The sequence below is a fragment of the Vipera berus genome (assembly GCF_964194415.1).
Source record: "Vipera berus genome assembly, chromosome: 3".
Lineage (NCBI taxonomy): Eukaryota > Metazoa > Chordata > Lepidosauria > Squamata > Viperidae > Vipera > Vipera berus.
Genome location: NC_138204.1, coordinates 193,081,342 through 193,099,410, shown reverse-complemented (window position 1 = coordinate 193,099,410; position 18,069 = coordinate 193,081,342). Strand labels below are relative to the sequence as shown.

Genomic DNA, 18,069 nt, shown 5'->3' with positions numbered 1-18,069 from the left:
TTTCACCTTCAGTCTGTGCAAAGAAAGCTAATGGTTGTTGGGTTCTTGATGTTCTCTGAGCTCCCTTCTCTTCCAGGCTAGGTAACATGAGCAGCATGTCAACATGGAGGAAGAGAAGCTTAGAAAACATCAAGAACCCAACAACCCAACTCTGACCTACATGTATTCTCCACTATGACAGGGCTGTTTTTCTTGGAGAAATAATAGGGGACCGGAGGGTTGTCCGAGACAAGGTGCTTTGATTTCTTTTTCCAAATGTGTAGGTTTTATTGTCTCCCTATCAATGCTATTTCTGAACTTTCTTGTTGCTTTATACCTTTCTAGTTTGTTCAGGAAATGCAGGATATTTTCAGGACATCTTGCTAAACAGTATTGTCAGAGAGAAATAAGGTAAAGGTAAAGGTTCCCCCCGCACATGTGTGCTAGTCGTTTCCAACTCTAGGGGCCGGTGCTCATCTTCGTTTCAAAGCCGAAGAGCCAGCGCTTGTCCAAGGACGTCTCCGTGGTCATGTGGCCGGCATGACTAGACGCCAAAGGGGCACGGAATGCTGTTACCTTCCCACTGTAGTGGTCCCTATTTTTCTACTTGCATTTTTACGTGCTTTCGAACTGCTAGGTTGGCAGAAGCTGGGATGAGTAACAGGTGCTCACTCTGTTACGTGGCACTTGGGATTTGACCCGCCAAACTGCCGACCTTCTGATCGACAAGCTCAGCGTCCCAACCCACTGAGCCACTGCACACAATTCCCCAAACTATACTAATATAGTATTTCTTATAAAATCTAATTAAAATTGTCATAGTGTTCTATAATTCTAGTGATACTGTTAAATAGTTGTGGATTCTGTTCTCTGTGTTCTTATGGGGCTGGATGACGGCCTTTAGATGAAAATGGCTATTACTTCATTTCACAGTGTTGCAGGTGAGCCCTTCTTCAAAGTACAGGTAGTTTGTGAATTATGACCGACTGACTGTAATTGAGCTTGGCAATTAGGATTGTAAGTCATGAGGGTTGTAAAATGGGTCACCATGTGATTTGACCTCATTTTATGACCTTTTTTGTGGCAGTCATTAAACAAATGCTGCAGTTGTTAAGTGAATACTGTGGTTGTTAAGTGAACCTATTGTTCACTATGGGGTGGATTTTGCTGGAAACTGGAAGTAAATACCAATTTCTGGCCAAAACGTAAATCGTCACATGATTAGGGTTCACTGCAAACCTCCATAAATGCAGCCCAATTGCCAAGCACCCAAAATGTAGTCAGGGGAGAGGGGCAATATCTGAACTTCATAACTGGGCTGTAAGTAGCTTTTGGTGGAGTTCATGGTAACTCTGAGTGGTCATTAAGAGACTGGTCATAAGGACTACCTGTAGGGCCTTCAGCTCTATGGAAAATGTATATTCTGACAGCACTACTTAAATCAGTCTATTAATTAAACATGCAATGATAGTTGTTGGTGTTAATATATTGCCCTTTTAGTGTTGTCAAAATAGCTGTTTAAATCCAGTAGCAGTTTTGAAAAAGTGACTACTAATATAAAAATGTTTAAGCCACTGATACTTTCTGAAGTCAGTCTAAGATTTTTGTTTTCAAAAAAATATGTTTATTCAGAATACAGAAAGCAGGAGTTTTATATATGTAAATGTATTCTGGAACAGTGTTTTTTTTCATTCAATATGCCACTGTTAGAGATTTGAATAGAGATGTCTGAATCGCTCACCAACATAGTTTGAACTGACCTAGCATACACAATCATCATTATTTTAATGAATTAAAATGCCATTTACTCCCCAGAGAATGGGTGGGATGGGAAACCAGCAGGCTGGTGTTTTTTTCATTATTCCAGCAATTTTGGAAGAGTCTTTGGTGAAACATAACACCACTTCTGCAGATGATAGGATTAATTTGCTTGTCTGCAGTTGATGTTCATATTACATCAAAGACTTTACTTGAGCAAAGCCATGGTTTGAACAAATGACTACATGCTCTCTTTTTCTTCCCCTTTAATTTTCTTTAAACCATCTTGTCTGGTGAAAAGTTCAAGAAAATCAAATGCTTGCACATTAATCTGAAACCCCAAGCTGGAAAATGTTGTCTTAATGTGGATTTTGGATTTTTTGTCTCAAAGCCTAAATAATTATGCCTTTTATGTTTAAAGAATGAAGAAGACAGGTAACTCACCTGTTTACAAACAGCTATTATGGGATTTTAAAGCATAATGCAATGCTAAAAAAAAATAAATACCCTGAAGCAAAATCCTACCTAAGTCACTACTGCTGTCTATGTATACATCTGCTGTTAGCAACCTTTAAAAACTGGCTTGTTTGAAATCAACCATTCATTTTCCATATTACTAGAACTTTTAACGTCCCATTCAATATCTGTGGTTCATTTCTGGATAATGCATATTTGATTATTTATTTATTTGGTAAATTACATATGTGGATGGTGAAAAAAGTTAAAAAAACACTATAATAAGTAACAAAAAACAACAAAATGCATTAAAACATTAAAAGCAGCACTAAAATCATTAAAGCTGTAAAGTGCAATGTGTGAATATTATATAACAATACAATCTGTGGTCCTCAACGTACGACCACAATTGAGCCCAATATTTCTGTTGCTAAGTGAGACAGTTAAGTGAGTTTTGCCCCTTTTTACAATTTTTCTTGTCACATTTGTTAAGTGAATCACTGCAGCTGTTAAAACTAATAACATGGTTGTTAAATGAACTTGGCTTCCCCATTGTCTTTGCTTGTCGGAAGGTTGCAAAGGGGATCACATGACTCTGGGACGCTGCAACCGTCATAAATATGAATCAGTTGCCAAGCATCACGTGACCATACGGATGCTGCAGAGTCCTGACTGTGAACAATGGTCATAAGTCACTTTTCCCAGTGCCATTGTAACTGTACAGTTACTAAACAAACTGTTGTAAGTTGAGGACTACCTGTATAACTGCTTTACAGACACCTTAGCCACATTCCTTGGTCCCCACACTAGATAGCAGAACCATATTTCTGGCCCTTCTGGAGGGCCAACAAGGCAAGGTCAATCTGAACTCCAGGCAAATAATGTTCCAAAGGGCAAATACCAGAGCAGAAAGCACTGCCATTGCTTCTCTCTCCTCTAAATGTCTTTGTGCCCCTTGGTTTCATCTGGTGTTGCTGTTCAGTGTCCAGGAGCAAGATCAACATTCCACATACTGGAGGAGAATACAGCCCTGCAGGTTTGTTTTGAGAAGAAGACCTAGCCAACGACACTGGCTAATTCATGAGGTCTGTTCAAGGAGGCAAAGTTCTCTAATAATTACCTTCCTAATCCTCATCACCTTTAGCCCAGAGTATGTCATATTTCCATGTCTCATTGTTGCAAGTGCAAATTAGTGGCACTAACCTTATATTCAAAATAATAAGAATCACTCACAACAGTATCTGCCTATCCTTGGGAAGGATTCGATAGGTGGACAAAAATGTCAAATCCAGTCTAAACATCTGACTGACTGTGCAATGAATCATAATAACAATAATAAATACCATCAAGGCAATTAACACCTGGGCAGTTCCAGTCATTAGATATATTGCTGGAGTAGTGGACTGGCCTTAAGCAGAACTAAAAGCCCTGGGTAGAAAGACCAGAAAAATAATGACAATGAATCACTCCTTCATCTAGGCAGTGATGTTGACAGAATATTTACCAAGGCAAATAGGTCCGTGTGGAATCTTGCAAAAACACCAGACAGCTGAAGAAGAAAAGGGGGCATTGGAAAAATATCTGAAGGACATTGAAGAGGATACATCAAAGCTAGTAATAATAATAATAATAATAATAATAATAATAATAATAATAATAATAATAATAATAAGAAGAAGAAGAAGAAGAAGAAGAAGAAGAAGAAGAAGAAGAAGAAGAAGAAGAAGAAAAAGAAGTTGGAAGGGACCTTGGAGGTCATCTAGTCCAACCCCCTGCTCAGGCAGGAAACCCTATACCATTTCAGGCAAATGGCTGTCCAGTCTCCTCTTAAAAACTTCCAGTGTTGAAGCATTCACCACCTCTGGAGGCAGGTTGTTCCACTGGTTAATTGTTCTAACTGTCAGGAAGTTTCTCCTTAGTATGCCACGAAGTCTTACTGAGTACTGAGAAACTAAACTGGCATATAAGAAAGACCAAAAGAAGAATAGAAAAGAGACATGGCAAGGCAAAGTATTACATGTCCAGTACATTAAAAAGAAACTAGCAGGCAAAACAGATAAGATCTGAGAATGGCTAAGAAAGGGAAAAATAAAAGACAGAGGGGCTAACTCTGGCTGCACAAGACGAAGCCTTAAGAACAAATGCATACAAAACCAGAATTGAGAAGACAATAACAGACAGTAAATGCAATCTCTCCAGAGAATCTTAAGAAACTCTAGACTACCCAGTTAGTTGCTGCAATAAGATTGCACAGACTGACTATAAACAACAGCATGACAAAATAGCAACAATGGTACATTGAAGATCTAATACTATTAGGTAGAATAAATACTATTTGCCTGCAAGCAAGAATTGATGGGACCACAAAATAGACTTAAGTAATAGAAAATGAAGACATTAAAGTCTTCTAGAACTTTAGAAACCAAACAGACAAGCATCTGCCACATAACACCCCGTACTTTAACAAGTGTCAATAAGAAATACAAAAGAGTCTGGAAAGTGGATGCTGCAATACCTGGAGACAGCAGAAGAGAAGAGAAAGAACTGGAGAAATACTAAATACCCAAAATACCAAGACCTACAATAAAAGTAGAACAACTGTGTAAAGGAAAGCAAAGATAGAACCGACAGTAATAGGTGATTTGTGTGCAATCCCAAAACATCTGGACACCAAACACCATCAACATTGTCAAAATCACTTTCAGTCAATTTCAGTAGGCAGCTTTACTTGGAACAGCTTACATTCTGCAAAGATACCTTTAATATTATTAAACAACAATTTCTGCCTATCCTGGGTCCTTGAGAAGGACTGAATAGGTGGATAAAAATGCTTAATTCAGTCTAAGCACCTGTTGACTATGCTACTGACCATAATAATTTTCATTGTCTGCTGAGGAAATATGACTGAAATTCAGATGAAGTGAATCTAGATGTTGTCACAGGTGCTGAACTAGCTAAAAGTGAGGCCAACTCCACTTCTGTCTAATTATTGGCTAGCATCTCTCCTAAGTCCTTCAAGGTAGCCAGGTCAGAAAACCACTAAGACTTTATAGCTTTAGAGCAGGGGTGTCAAACTCGCAATGTCACATGATGTGTTGCGACATATCGTGACTTTATTGCCGGCAATGGGGTGGGCACGGTTTTGGCATGACGCATCCAGCCCATGTGCTGGCAGTTTGACACCCCTGCTCTAGGGGATATGAACATAATCTTGGAAGCCTGACAGAGCGTCCTGCCCCCTCTTAGGCAAGAGTATCAAGATGAAGTTATTTTGAGTTACTTTCTCATTTCCTTTTCTTTTCCAGGACTTGGGGTATGACTAGTTTAATGAAAAGAAGGACTAGGGGTGACATGATAGCAGTGTTCTAATTTAACAACTGCAGTGATTCACTTAACAAATGTGGCAAGAAAAGTCATAAAAAAGGGCAAAACTCACTTAACAAATTTCTCATTTAGCAACATATATTCTGGGCTCAATTGTCATCGTAAGTTGAGGACTACCTGTAATCAATTCTACTTTTCAGGTAAAACTTGCAATCTTTTAGAGATAGAGCACCTTGAGTTCTTAGAAATAAAATGTGTGTGTGTGTGTGTGTGTGTAGCAACAGTATCAGAAGACAGACTTAAATTTACACAGTAGTGAAGGATGCCAAGCTGAAAGGCACCAGGTCATTGTGGTAGCTCCCTCCTCTTTGTTATAGAAAACCAGTTAGTGCATGTCTGCTGCCCGTAGGTGATGCTGATCAAGGGAAAGAACAACAACAACAGAGGGAAAGGCAGGTAAGGAATGGCTCTGTTGGCTATTGGTCTATTGAAAACAAGGAAGTTAAGACAAATTAATGATGACTAATCTAAATCCCATTCATTATTTAAATCCCAGCTCTAAGCACAATAATAACATCAGACATATTTCTGGGAAAGCAAAATCATAAAATTCTGCCTTATTTATTTCGGGCATGTCATGCACTCAAACTGACTGGGAAAAGTAGTTACGCTTGGAACAGTCAGCAATAAAAGGAAACAAGGATGCCAAAAAATGGTGGCTAGCCACCGTCAAAGCAACACTAGTCAGAGCATTAAATAACTGAAAGAAGCCCTACAAGATTGGAAAACATGGAGAATGGATGAAAACTGGATCTGATTAAATGGATAGCAACATCAAGCACAAGAATATTTTATCTAGCCTACTACATATAGTTCCAGCTTTTTCCCCTACATGGAATAAAGTAGTTATGGTTAATATCGGATTAACACGTGGTATTGTAGAAACATTTTTGTAAAGAGAATAAAGCTATGTTTGCTTACTTTAGTTGCTTATTTTATTGTGCTTATAAGCCATTCTGATCTTAAACAATTCTGTGCTGGATATAGGGATCCAAGCACAGCAAGTGTTATCCATTTGCTATTGCTGCTGAGGATAAAGATGCTTATCTCCTTGACTTGAAAAATTTGATGAAAAAATGGTTGTTCCGCTACCCACACCCTATAGATTTATGAAAGTGCTTGATTTCATGACAGGGCAACAATGCCTGGGAATCCACTACAAGATGGCTGAATGGAAAAGCTGTTGACTGTACATTCTGAGTTAGCAGATGTGACACCTCAGGGACAGATTGACTGGGAGCACTTTGGACAAAGTACTGTTCCCAAGCTGCTTAAGGCAAAAATCACAAAATATTGCCTTACTTATTTCAGCCATGTCAGGCGCTCAAACTCACTAGAAAAGGCAGCTATGCTCTGAATGGCTGGTGGTAAAAGGAAATGAGGCTGCCCAAAACCCCTGTGGCTAAGCACTATTTGAAGCCGATACTAGCCAAAGCATAAGTAACTGAAAGAAGCCATACAAGATCAAAAAATGTAGAGATATTTTAATCTTAGAAAGGGCTGTGCACATGATGAGAAACTCAGAAGCGGCCAAGATCAAAATCTAGGACAAAGATGTGTCTGTAGGATTGCTAAACAACCCTAGCCATCTCAACACATGGAAAGCCAGGCCAGACATGTTTCGCCACATTATCAAACTACACCAGTGCAACAGAAAGGCTTTAGTTGTAAATGTCATGGATAAGATTAGTGTATCCACCCCAATCTATTTAGATGTTCCCCATTTTTCTTTCTAGTGGGAATTGTTTGTATTTGCACCTTTAGTATCTCATTTCATAGGGTTTCCCATCCCCTCTAGATACACTTTTTCTTCAGGATTTCAAAATCGAGTATACAAACCTGACTGTTCTCTATTTTTCCTCACTTTGACATTATGAATTCAAGGATAACATGGACACTTTTTCTGAAGATTCCATTTACCTTTATTCAAATGATTTCTTCTTATTATAAGAAGTGGGTGTAGGATTGCAGATTCCACCGTTCCTTCTCCCACCTTCTGTGAAATCAAATCAGCAAAGACAACATTAGATGTCCAACTCTTCGGCGAACTAGATTTGCAACATATGTCAAGGTAGTTATCCCATTCTTATGAAATGTTCATGTTGCTCAAGTATTCTGATTGATGCAAGCAAAGAATTTTGGTAGTTCTAATTAGAATAGAATGTGCCATTTGGTAGATTAATAAGAGTAACACATTTCTGTGTCATGCTTTAAAGGGAAATATCTGCACACTTAAAACAAATGGATAGCCTATATTTTTATTCTGTGGCTTTCCTAAGAATAACCAGAGATTGTGCACAATCCTTCTAACATTAGATCTGCTTAAAACCTGCTGTTGTAAGAACTGTCCTTTGTAGTTCCTCTCTACCACTGAATGTTCCAGATTGCCTGTCATGGTATCTGCAGACATTCTGAAAACATTTACCGGCACATACACTTAGGAAATTTTTCCTTTTGGGAGAGTAAATGTTTTGTTGTTGTCTGTCCAAACCTCAGGGAGAGTGAGTGAGAAGAGAGAAATATGGAATAAAACAGGGGTAGGTGTGTGTATGGGAGAAATAATGTCCCTGAAACTAGGAAAAAGATGAAAAGATTAGCTCTGCAGTTTTGCTTAAAAGTTACAAATCTTCAAGGATCTGGTACATGACAACTTATTGTCAAGAATGAAACTTTGGTAATTACATGCCTCTTCGTTTCAACTTGCCGTTATAGTAAGCGGGAAGGAGGTGATGCTTTAGAATGGCATGGAGAAATGAAACCTCTCTGATTCTGCTGAAGACCGTGAGAGCCTGAAACCTTTCCAAGGACACTGCAGCAGGTGTGGAGAGGAAGCAGACAGTTCCCATAACAAAGTGAAATTGTTTACCTGGATAATATGAGAGGATGGGGGTTTGGCCGGAGAAATTACTGTTTAATTCTATGAACTGGTTTGTGTCTGGGAACCTCAGAGTTAGTTTTGCCTCAACATTACCATGCCATGTATTAAATAAACAGTAAGATTTTCTGAAACAGAATGAACCTGGAGTTTTATTTGGATTCTTGAGCTGGATGTTGGCACTTATATTGTTGAAATACATTGTACATATAGGTTTTCTTCAATATACAGGATCAAATCAAAAGGACTTGTGATTATGACACTGGTTTTGAACAACACTCTAGGTCAGTGTTTTTCTCAGCCCTGGCAACTTTAAGCTGGCTGAGAAATTCTGGGAGTTGAAATCCACACATATTAAATTTGCCAAGGTTGAGAAACAGACCTAAGTTAAAATGTGGTTGGCTATTTTGAGTTCAGTGGTTTGTGTGAATGAATCTAGAGTTCTGGTTGAATTCAGGGAAGCATGATTCAGTAAACCAAGGGTTACTATGTCGTGCAAACACGTCACTTACTCAGAAGTAATAAATACTACGCTGCAAGTTATTCAGTAGCTCATAATGATAATTAAACACCCTAAACCTGCGCACACTATTAAAAACTACATAACCCAAGATGCATCCTTCTTCAAAAGCAACTCATTGGCGCGGCGCATGATGGGCAAAGAAGACCTTTCTCCTCCGCGTTCCTCTGTCCATGACGTCACACCAACTCCCTTGCCGGCCGCTATCGCATTGCACCAGGCAGTTTCGCTCGGCCTGAAGCAACTTTCTTTTCCGTCTTCTCCGGAGTTCCGGCTGGCAGTTGGAAAGACCAATGCGCGTTTTGGATCCGCACAGTTTCCGCCAATTGGAGGGCTGGGGGGGCGGCGGTATTTCTGGAGTAGCCATCGAGCGTTCAGCTGAGCATTGGAGTCCGGCAACGGCCCCCTGGGAGAGGAGGCGTGTTTGATTTTTTTTAAAGGGCCAGTAGCGGAAGAAAGTTGCGGGCAGAGTTTCCTGAGGGGGTGCTTCTTCGGGCTCCCTGATTGGTCCTTGTCCGGCCCCTTCAGGGTGGCAGCAGAGCACCGCGCCTTGGTGGGGCCGACCGTCAGAATGGAGCAGGCAGCGCCTAAAAGGTAACGGTCAGGGCCTCCCTCGTTCCCGGGAGACTGAGGCGGCGGCAGCGAGGTTTATTTTGGGCGGAAGGAAAAAGGCCGGTGTAGGCCGCGTGTCCCGCAGTTCGCCGCTCCTGAGCGCCCGCTTCGAACCCTGGACTCCTCGCCACCGGGCAGGCCTCTCGGGTTGAGGTGTCCCTCGCCTTTGCTTCACCCTCTGCGCTTGCCGTGTGCATGTGTGTGTAGGTGCGTGAGGGGCACCTCCTCATCCCTCCTATTTCTGGATGGCACAGAAGATAGGCTTTGTCCCAGCCTTCCCCAGCTTGATGCCTCCAACGGACTGGCTAGAGGAGATGGGAGTTGTAGTCCAATAGATTGAAAGGCATCGCTGGGAATAATCCGTACGTGTAAAGAAGCCCTCAGGGCACATCCACTGGAGAGAAATGGACTTTTCTTGTACCCATGCGTGTTTTTAAATACACACGTAGCATTCTCGGGTTCATCTCTTCGTTCTCTTGCTCTCTACAACTCTACCATAGAGTAATTCCTGCCTGCAAACGATCACGTGGACTTGTGAGACTCACTGCCTGCTTTCCTAGGGAAACACTAATCTACTCACATTCTTTAATCGTTCACTTCTTGGTATGGCAGTATGATTATATTGATTATGTGCCATCAAGTCGTTTTGACTCCTAGTAACCACATAGGTAGATTTTCTCCATGATAGTTTATCCATAACCCATTCTGTCATGTCTCCCAATGGGGCACCCATTCCCATTGCAATGGAATCCATCCACCTTGCTGCTGGTTGTCCTCTCCCCCCCTCCCCCATCTTTCCCAGCGGTACATCTTTCCAGAGAGCTGGATTTTTGCATAATGTGTCCCAAATAAGATAATTTGAGCCTGGTCCTTTGTGTGGCGGTAGAATTATATGAAAGCTTCAATATACTGTTAATATGTCCTTGGTGTATAGTACTGTGTGGTGCTTAAGCCCACAGAGAAATAAAGACCTCCCACATAACCATGATTCTGGTAGTAATGGAGTAGAAATCAATCTCATGAAGTTATATATGCATACCGACCACCTAAGACCTCCGTGCTGATGCCTCCTGGGTGCAGAGAATATGTCCCCAATGGTTCTCTGATAAAGGGTCTGTAAGATTGTCTGGGACAGTATACAATCCTCTTCACAACCTGGTTTCCTTGTTACCTTCTGGGAGGAGCAGGTTCTGTGGTATCTGAAGCAGAACATCCAGATTCAGTCACAGTTTTGTTCCATATAATATTAACCTTGTGAACTCTAAAGCTTTCTCCTTCCATTATGTATTCAAAATGGACAGTGATTAATATTTATATGTTACTTATATTTAAAAGTGTGTTACGTATGTGTACACTGTGAGAGCAAGCAACCAATTTTCATTTTTAATGTGTGCCATTGTGCCCACAGTAAAAAATGGCAATAAAGGTTATCTATCTATCTAAAATGACCGCCAGAGAAGCATTTGACTCTGTCTTCATGATAGAGTAGGAAAATGGAAGCTTGGGAAATCTCTTTGCATGTTGGTATTACCACAATGGGTTTTGAAAATATGTGTAAAATGGACAATGGCAGAAGACTATAGCCTCTTTTTAAAGTCCGATTTTGTTCATATTAAATTGTTACAATATACAGTCATGGCTGAAATTGTTGGCACCCCAGAAATTTTTCCAGAAAATCAAGTATTTCTCACAGAAAAGTATTGCAGGAACACATGTTTTGCTATACACAGGTTTATTCCCTTTGTGTGTATTGGAACACAACAAAAAAGGGAGGAAAAAAGCAAATATGACATAATGTCAAACAAAACTCCAAAAATGGGCTGGACAAAATTATTGGCACCCTTTCAAAATTGTGGATAAATAAGATTGTTTCAAGCATGTGATGCTCCTTTAAACCCACCTGGAGCAAATAACAGGTGTTGGCAATATAAAAATCACACCTGAAAGCAGATAAAAAGGAGAGAAGTTCACTTAGTCTTTGCATTGTGTGTCTGTGTGTGCCACACTAAGCATGGACAACAGAAAGAGAAGAGAACTGTCTGAGGACTTGAGAACCAAAATTGTGGACAAATATCAACAATCTCAAGGTTACAAGTCCATCTCCAGAGATCTAGATTTGCCTTTATCCACAGTGCACAACATTATCAAGAAGTTTGCAACCCATGGCACTGTAGCTAATCTCCCTGGTCGTGGACGGAAGAGAAAAATTGATGAAAGGTTGCAACGCAGGATAGTCCGGATGGTGGATAAGCAGCCCCAAACAAGTTCCAAAGGAATGCAAACTGTCCTGCAGGCTCAGGGAGCATCAGTGTCAGTGCGAACTATCCATTGACATTTAAATGAAATGAAACGCTATGGTAGGAGACCCAGGAGGACCCCACTGCTGACACAGAGACATAAAAAAGCAAGATTACAGTTTGCCAAAATGTACTTGAGTAAGCCAAAATCCTTCTGGGAAAACGTCTTGTGGACAGATGAGACCAAGATAGAGCTTTTTGGTAAAGCACATCATTCTACTGTTTACCGAAAACGAAATGAGGCCTACAAAGAAAAGAACACTGTACCTACAGTGAAATATGGTGGAGGTTCAATGATGTTTTGGGGTTGTTTTGCTGCTTCTGGCACTGGGTGCCTTGAATGTGTGCAAGGCATCATGAAATCTGAGGATTACCAAAGGATTTTGGGTCGCACTGTAGAGCCCAGTGTCAGAAAGCTGGGTTTGCGTCCGAGATCTTGGGTCTTCTAGCAGGACAATGACCCCAAACATACGTCACAAAGCACCCAGAAATGGATGGCAAGAAAGCGCTGGAGAGTTCTGAAGTGGCCAGTAATGAGCCCAGATCTGAATCCCATTGAACACCTGTGGAGAGATCTTAAAATTGCTGTTGGGAAAAGGTGCCCTTCCAATAAGAGAGACCTGGAGCAGTTTGCAAAGGAAGAGTGGTCCAAAATTCCGGTTGAGAGGTGTAAGAAGCTTATTTATTGATTGTTATAGGAAGCGACTGATTTCAGTTATTTTTTCCAAAGGGTGTGCAACCAAATATTAAGTTAAGGGTGCCAATAATTTTGTCTAGCCCATTTTTGGAGTTTTGTTTGACATTATGTCCAATTTGCTTTTTTTCCTCCCTTTTTTGTTGTGTTCCAATACACACAAAGGGAATAAACCTGTGTATAGCAAAACATGTGTTCCTGCAATACTTTTCTGTGAGAAATACTTGATTTTGTGGAAAAATTTCTGGGGTGCCAACAATTTCGGCCATGACTGTATTTACATAGGCTGTGGATGAAGGATAAGCTATTTATTTTTATCATGGTGGGACGTAGGCTCTTAGATAGAATGACTGGTGGCACTTAAGAAAATAATTTATATATTGAGTTTCCATATTGCTATGCAACTACACTAAAAAGGAAGTTGATATTAGTGGGTGTGCCTAATGTTTTTTTTTATCCTCTGCTGCTTAGGTTAATGAGTATATTAAATCTTTAAGCTGGCTATGATTAAGCACCTTCAGCTCTTTCCCCCCCCCTGTCATTTTAGATCTAGATTAAATTCCAATTTCCTCACCTCCAGAAATTGTCATCCTGTTTATTTTCTCATTGGTAAATTATATGAGCCCTGACTATACTAGTTATTGGAACTTTCCTTTGGAATGTTTCCGATACAGCTTGTTTTTGACAGTTTGTTTTACAGTATGTTTTTCTGTTCTTGGTAAGAATTAAGGCCTTCTACCTTCAGTTGAGCCTTGTAGTTGAGCAGCAGCATAGTTGGCCAGAAATTCCATGCAAATGAATGATTGAGCTGTTGGAGGAGGGACTTCAAATACAAAGGAACTGCTAGAAAGAAACTAAGACCATTTATTTGTATTCAACATAATGCTATAATACAGCTCTCTATTTTTTCTATATTAGCCCTCAGTAATTTAATAGAATCTCTGTGGATTCTTTGTGAAGTTTTTCTTTTCCTGTCAACTGTACTGGTATGTTTCTGAATGGAAGTTGTAGGATGCCCAGTGTTAGTTTTATGATATGTGTGACCATGTCAGGTATTTGTTGCTATTTAATTTGAGAAAAGATGAGATAATGAGGAAAATATGACAATTTTTGACCCTAAAAATTACATGCTGTTTTAGTACAGTAGGCTATATTCAGGCTTTGTATACTCAGCATTGAAATCATACCCTTGTGCACATATACGCTGCACTAAAAATAGGAATAACATTGTTAAACCTAAACCAAAGAAGCACATAAAGTATACTATTAGCATGAATCGACATAGCCATATATGGTATCTAACTTCTGAGCATATGAATATTCTGAAGGAAAAAAAGGAAGTTCATGTACAGAGCCCTTTGTAGTTTCTTTTTTAAAGCTGTTTTGTGGAATAAATGTGAACATTATCTTGGTTATAAATTGGAAAAAAGGTTTACGTACAAAGTCTTATAACATATAAGCACAGATTAAGAACCAGCAGTCCTTGAAAGGTTGGAGACAATGAAGCAGTGATGAACTTTTTGTTCTGTTCCAGCCTACGACCGGCCCTGTTTGAATGTCAGGGACAACCCCTTTTTATAGTCAACAGGCCAGAAAAACCCAACCAAATTTATTTACAAAGAAATCAAAAGTTCAAACAAGAGTTAAAACAGGAATAACAGACCAGGACTCTAGCAGAAGATCTTCAAATGGTTGCCTTCAGCAACCAGCACCTCCCACACCTTCCCCTTTTATCAGCAGTCCCAAGGCGTGGCTTCCCATTGCCTTCTCTTCCTCTCACCGAGTTGCCTCATGGCCTTTCTTTGTTCTAGTCTGCTGGATTGCCTCCTGCTTCAAGCGTCCCTGAATAGATCCAGCTGTGAATCATCTACATCCAATACCTCATGCTCACACCTCATGCTCACACGGCTGAGTCTGATGAGGAACATGATGGGATGGGCCAGGCTGAGAGTCCTGCAGTGCATCAGAGCCTCCCTCTGACACCAAAGGCTCTCCAAACCCCTCCTCCTCCTCCTCCTCTTCAGAATCATCAGACTCAGCTGCCGGTATCACAGGCTGACGCTGAATCACAACACTTTTGGGCTGAATGGCTGTGGTCTAGTTTTATTTTGTCTTGATATTCTGTCAGCAACTGCGTGACATTTTCAGGGACAGAGGGAATTGCTTTTTGATGTGCCTCTGGGCACTTCACAGCAGCTGATCTGGGCTGATTGAGCTCTTGATTTGGACTTGTCAACTGATAACTGATTGATCCATGTCACAGGCATCCAAAGAAGTTGGTTCCTGATTGATTCCTCATCTTTAATGTATAGTGATTACTCCATAGTTGTATTAACAAGTCAGATTTCTGCCTCATATGTCATAATAGTTGGACAAATCCAGATCATGTTGGTAAATCTAAGTACATCTGTCCTATTCATATACATCTTTAAAATCTCAATAAGTATTATTTCAAACCATGGAGCTTGCACTAGCAACTGGAAGAAATTTTTAAATTTACACTTATAACTTCAAAAATCTGGGTAATATTGTTCAATAACTTTTCTATGTTGAGAAAATGGCCTGAAAATTCCCACATGTATATATCCTCCTCCTCCCCCTCCCTATTTTTACATGTCATAAAAGTAGAATGGAAAAAAGACATCTAATAATTTGAGATGCATCAAACTGTGGATTTAATTCATGTAAAACATTCTTTATTCTATCACTGAGCCATGTTTTCTCCTTTATAGTATAGAGAACTATATAGTAGATCCTCCCAGAGTTTCTTGAGCAGATGGGCTGCTATATAATTTTTTAAATAAGTGAATAAATAAATTAACAATTGCGAAGGCCTCTAATTAGTTATCTTCTGGTATTTAATGTTGATAAACTTTTTGTAAAAACCTGCTAATATAATTCTCTTAAAACAGCAATTATTCAAGAACAACAGAATACAATTTAAGATTAAAAATATGAATTGAGTGAATTGTGACTATAATTATTTTGTGATGGGTGTATGTATGTGTACTAGAAGACATTATATTGCAGTGTGATAATACAGGTAATCCTGGATTTAGGACCACAATTGAACCCCAACTTTCTGTTTCTAAACAAGCAGTTGTTAAGTGAGTCATGCCCCATTTTACAACCTTTTTGCCATGGTTGCTAAGCAAATCACTACAGTTGTTAAGTGAATCATGCAGTCGTTAGGTGAATCTGAATTTCCCCATTAACTTTGTTTTTCAGAAGCTTCCTAAGAAGGTTGCAAATGACAATCTCAAGAACCCAGGTTGCTGCACCTATTGTAAATTCATGCTGGTTGCCAACCACCCAAAGTTTGATCACATCACTGTGGGGATGTTGCAAGGTCATAAATATGAAAACTGGTCATAAGTCACTTTTTTCAGGGCCCTTGTAACTTTGAATGGTCATTAAATGGATGGTTGTAAGTCGAGGACTACATGTATGTTGCAGTTCAATATAGGAGTATGTGTTCTGAAAAATGAGGAAAGAAAACTTTATTCTCTGTTATTACTACATCAGAACTTATATTCTTTGTCCCATTATGTATCTTGGGTATCTGCACAGGAGGGGTAGAAAAGTAAATTATTTCTTTAATTTCCAATAGATGATTACAGACATTGCAATAAAGGACAGCTATGTTTGCCTATTCAAAAATGAATTCCATTAAGTCATGTAGGATGTATTCTCAGTAATACATGTTTTTTCCCTAAGGTGTTGTTGTTTTTGCTTATGGAGATGGAAAATTAAAACAGAATTCCTGCTTTATAGATTCTAGCTAGGTTTTTGAGCCAGTTGCTTTCATTCAGTTCTAGGAAGAAGACTATGGTAAACCATTTCTGAAAATGCTATCAAGAAAACTTCAAAGAATTGTCCATGCATGCATGCACATATGCACACAAAATAAAACAAAACAAATTGAACATATGATAATTTGAGTTTCTTTTCCCCCTATCTGGTCAATTACTATGGTATCTGCACTACAGAGAAATTTAATAGACCTGAAATTCAAGATAGAATTCATCTTTTGGACTTCTTGCAACTAAATACAAACTTAAATTGGAGAGACATTAGAATAGCTTATTTTAAGTGGTGATTCAGAGACAGAGTATTTTTTTCTAGTTCAGCGGCTCCCAACCTTTTCTATACCCTGCATCCCTATAACGCTTTTGATATATTCTTCAATCCCTTACAAAAGTTAGAAATAACAGCAACAAATTATGCATATACACTATAATTTTGAAAACCCAAGTTTTCGCACCTCCTGGAGTATCATCTCGCACCCTTGGTTGGGAACCCCTGTTCCAGTTCATGGATTTTGTAATTTTATAATCTAAGAAACCAAACACCACTATGTATAATTCTTGAAGTGTATCACATTGGTCTTAATTTATCCCTTGTGTTGTGTGGTAAATATTCTTATCAGTCTTGGGCTACACTGCCTTGCGATTCATTTTGTCTTGTTTATGTAAGATCAAACTTTTCAAAGCTCTCTGTGAGAGAGGTGTATGATTTCTAATAAATGACATACAAATTTTAAATGTTATGAATTATGTTGTATTATAATGGACTAATTTCCGTGTTAGAATTTGTAGCATATATAGAAAAGGAAAAGGATACCATTGAATTTTAGTTTAGTGCTCCAATCCATGTGGGATTCTGAGCAGCTTGCAATATGATAGAGATGTTAATAATATCAATGAGAAAGCAAAAAAGCCAAAGCAATAATATCTTAGGGAACAAACAACAGCATTCCCATCTATAACAGACATGTGCTCCTCATCTCTATTCCCAAGGGTCTCTGGAATAGCCAGATTTGAAGGCTTTCCAAAAAACCTGAGTAAGGTGGCAGTCAGTTGCACAACTGTTGATTTGCTTTCCCTTTATACAGATTTTTTCCTCCCCAAGTTATGATTTGCTTGCTTGTATTATTTCCCCTTTGTGTCCTTAGTTGTCCATTAAAATTGCTTTCAAGTGGGAAATTGATTACTTCTGAATGGGATGCACTTGTGTTTAAGAATTGTAATTTTGACATTAACATATTAACACCTCAATTTATGTTTTGAGAATACCGTAATTATAGATAAATAAAATACTAGAAGTTACCTTAGTCTCTTTTTTTTGAGAAATTATGTGGTGCATATTGAAATTGCAGATTTCTATTTATTATAAATAAAAGTGTATATTTAATAGTTAAAGATGAAAGTAAATTGCAAATTACTAATTGTAGACTATTTCAAATGTTTTTATATTTTTATTAGCAAGCTTAAAAAGCTCAGTGAAGACAGCTTGACTAAACAGCCTGAAGAAGTATTTGATGTCTTGGAGAAGCTTGGTGAAGGGTATGTACAATTTTGTATGTGTAGAGATATATGGATGGCTAGGGAAAATTAAAATGTATCATGCAAACATAGTGGAAGATAGTGAGCTTGACCTTGAGTTGAAAAATCTTCCATATTTGGACTGATGCCTACATCCAACTAGCCTAATG

The 18,069-nt window shown here is 39.1% G+C and overlaps 1 protein-coding gene across 3 annotated transcripts in view; it reads left to right on the top strand.

The window, feature by feature from the left end:
* Positions 1-9,339: 9,339 nt before the first annotated feature.
* STK3 (serine/threonine kinase 3) overlaps positions 9,340-18,069 on the top strand; it is a 118,284-nt gene continuing 109,554 nt past the window's right edge. For all 3 annotated transcript variants that reach the window (XM_081322734.1, XM_081322736.1, XM_081322735.1), the window contains exons 1-2: positions 9,340-9,566; positions 17,840-17,920. In XM_081322734.1, the coding sequence (XP_081178860.1) occupies positions 9,544-9,566; positions 17,840-17,920 (104 nt within the window). In that variant the 5' untranslated portion in view covers positions 9,340-9,543. The remainder of the gene's footprint in view (positions 9,567-17,839; positions 17,921-18,069) is intronic.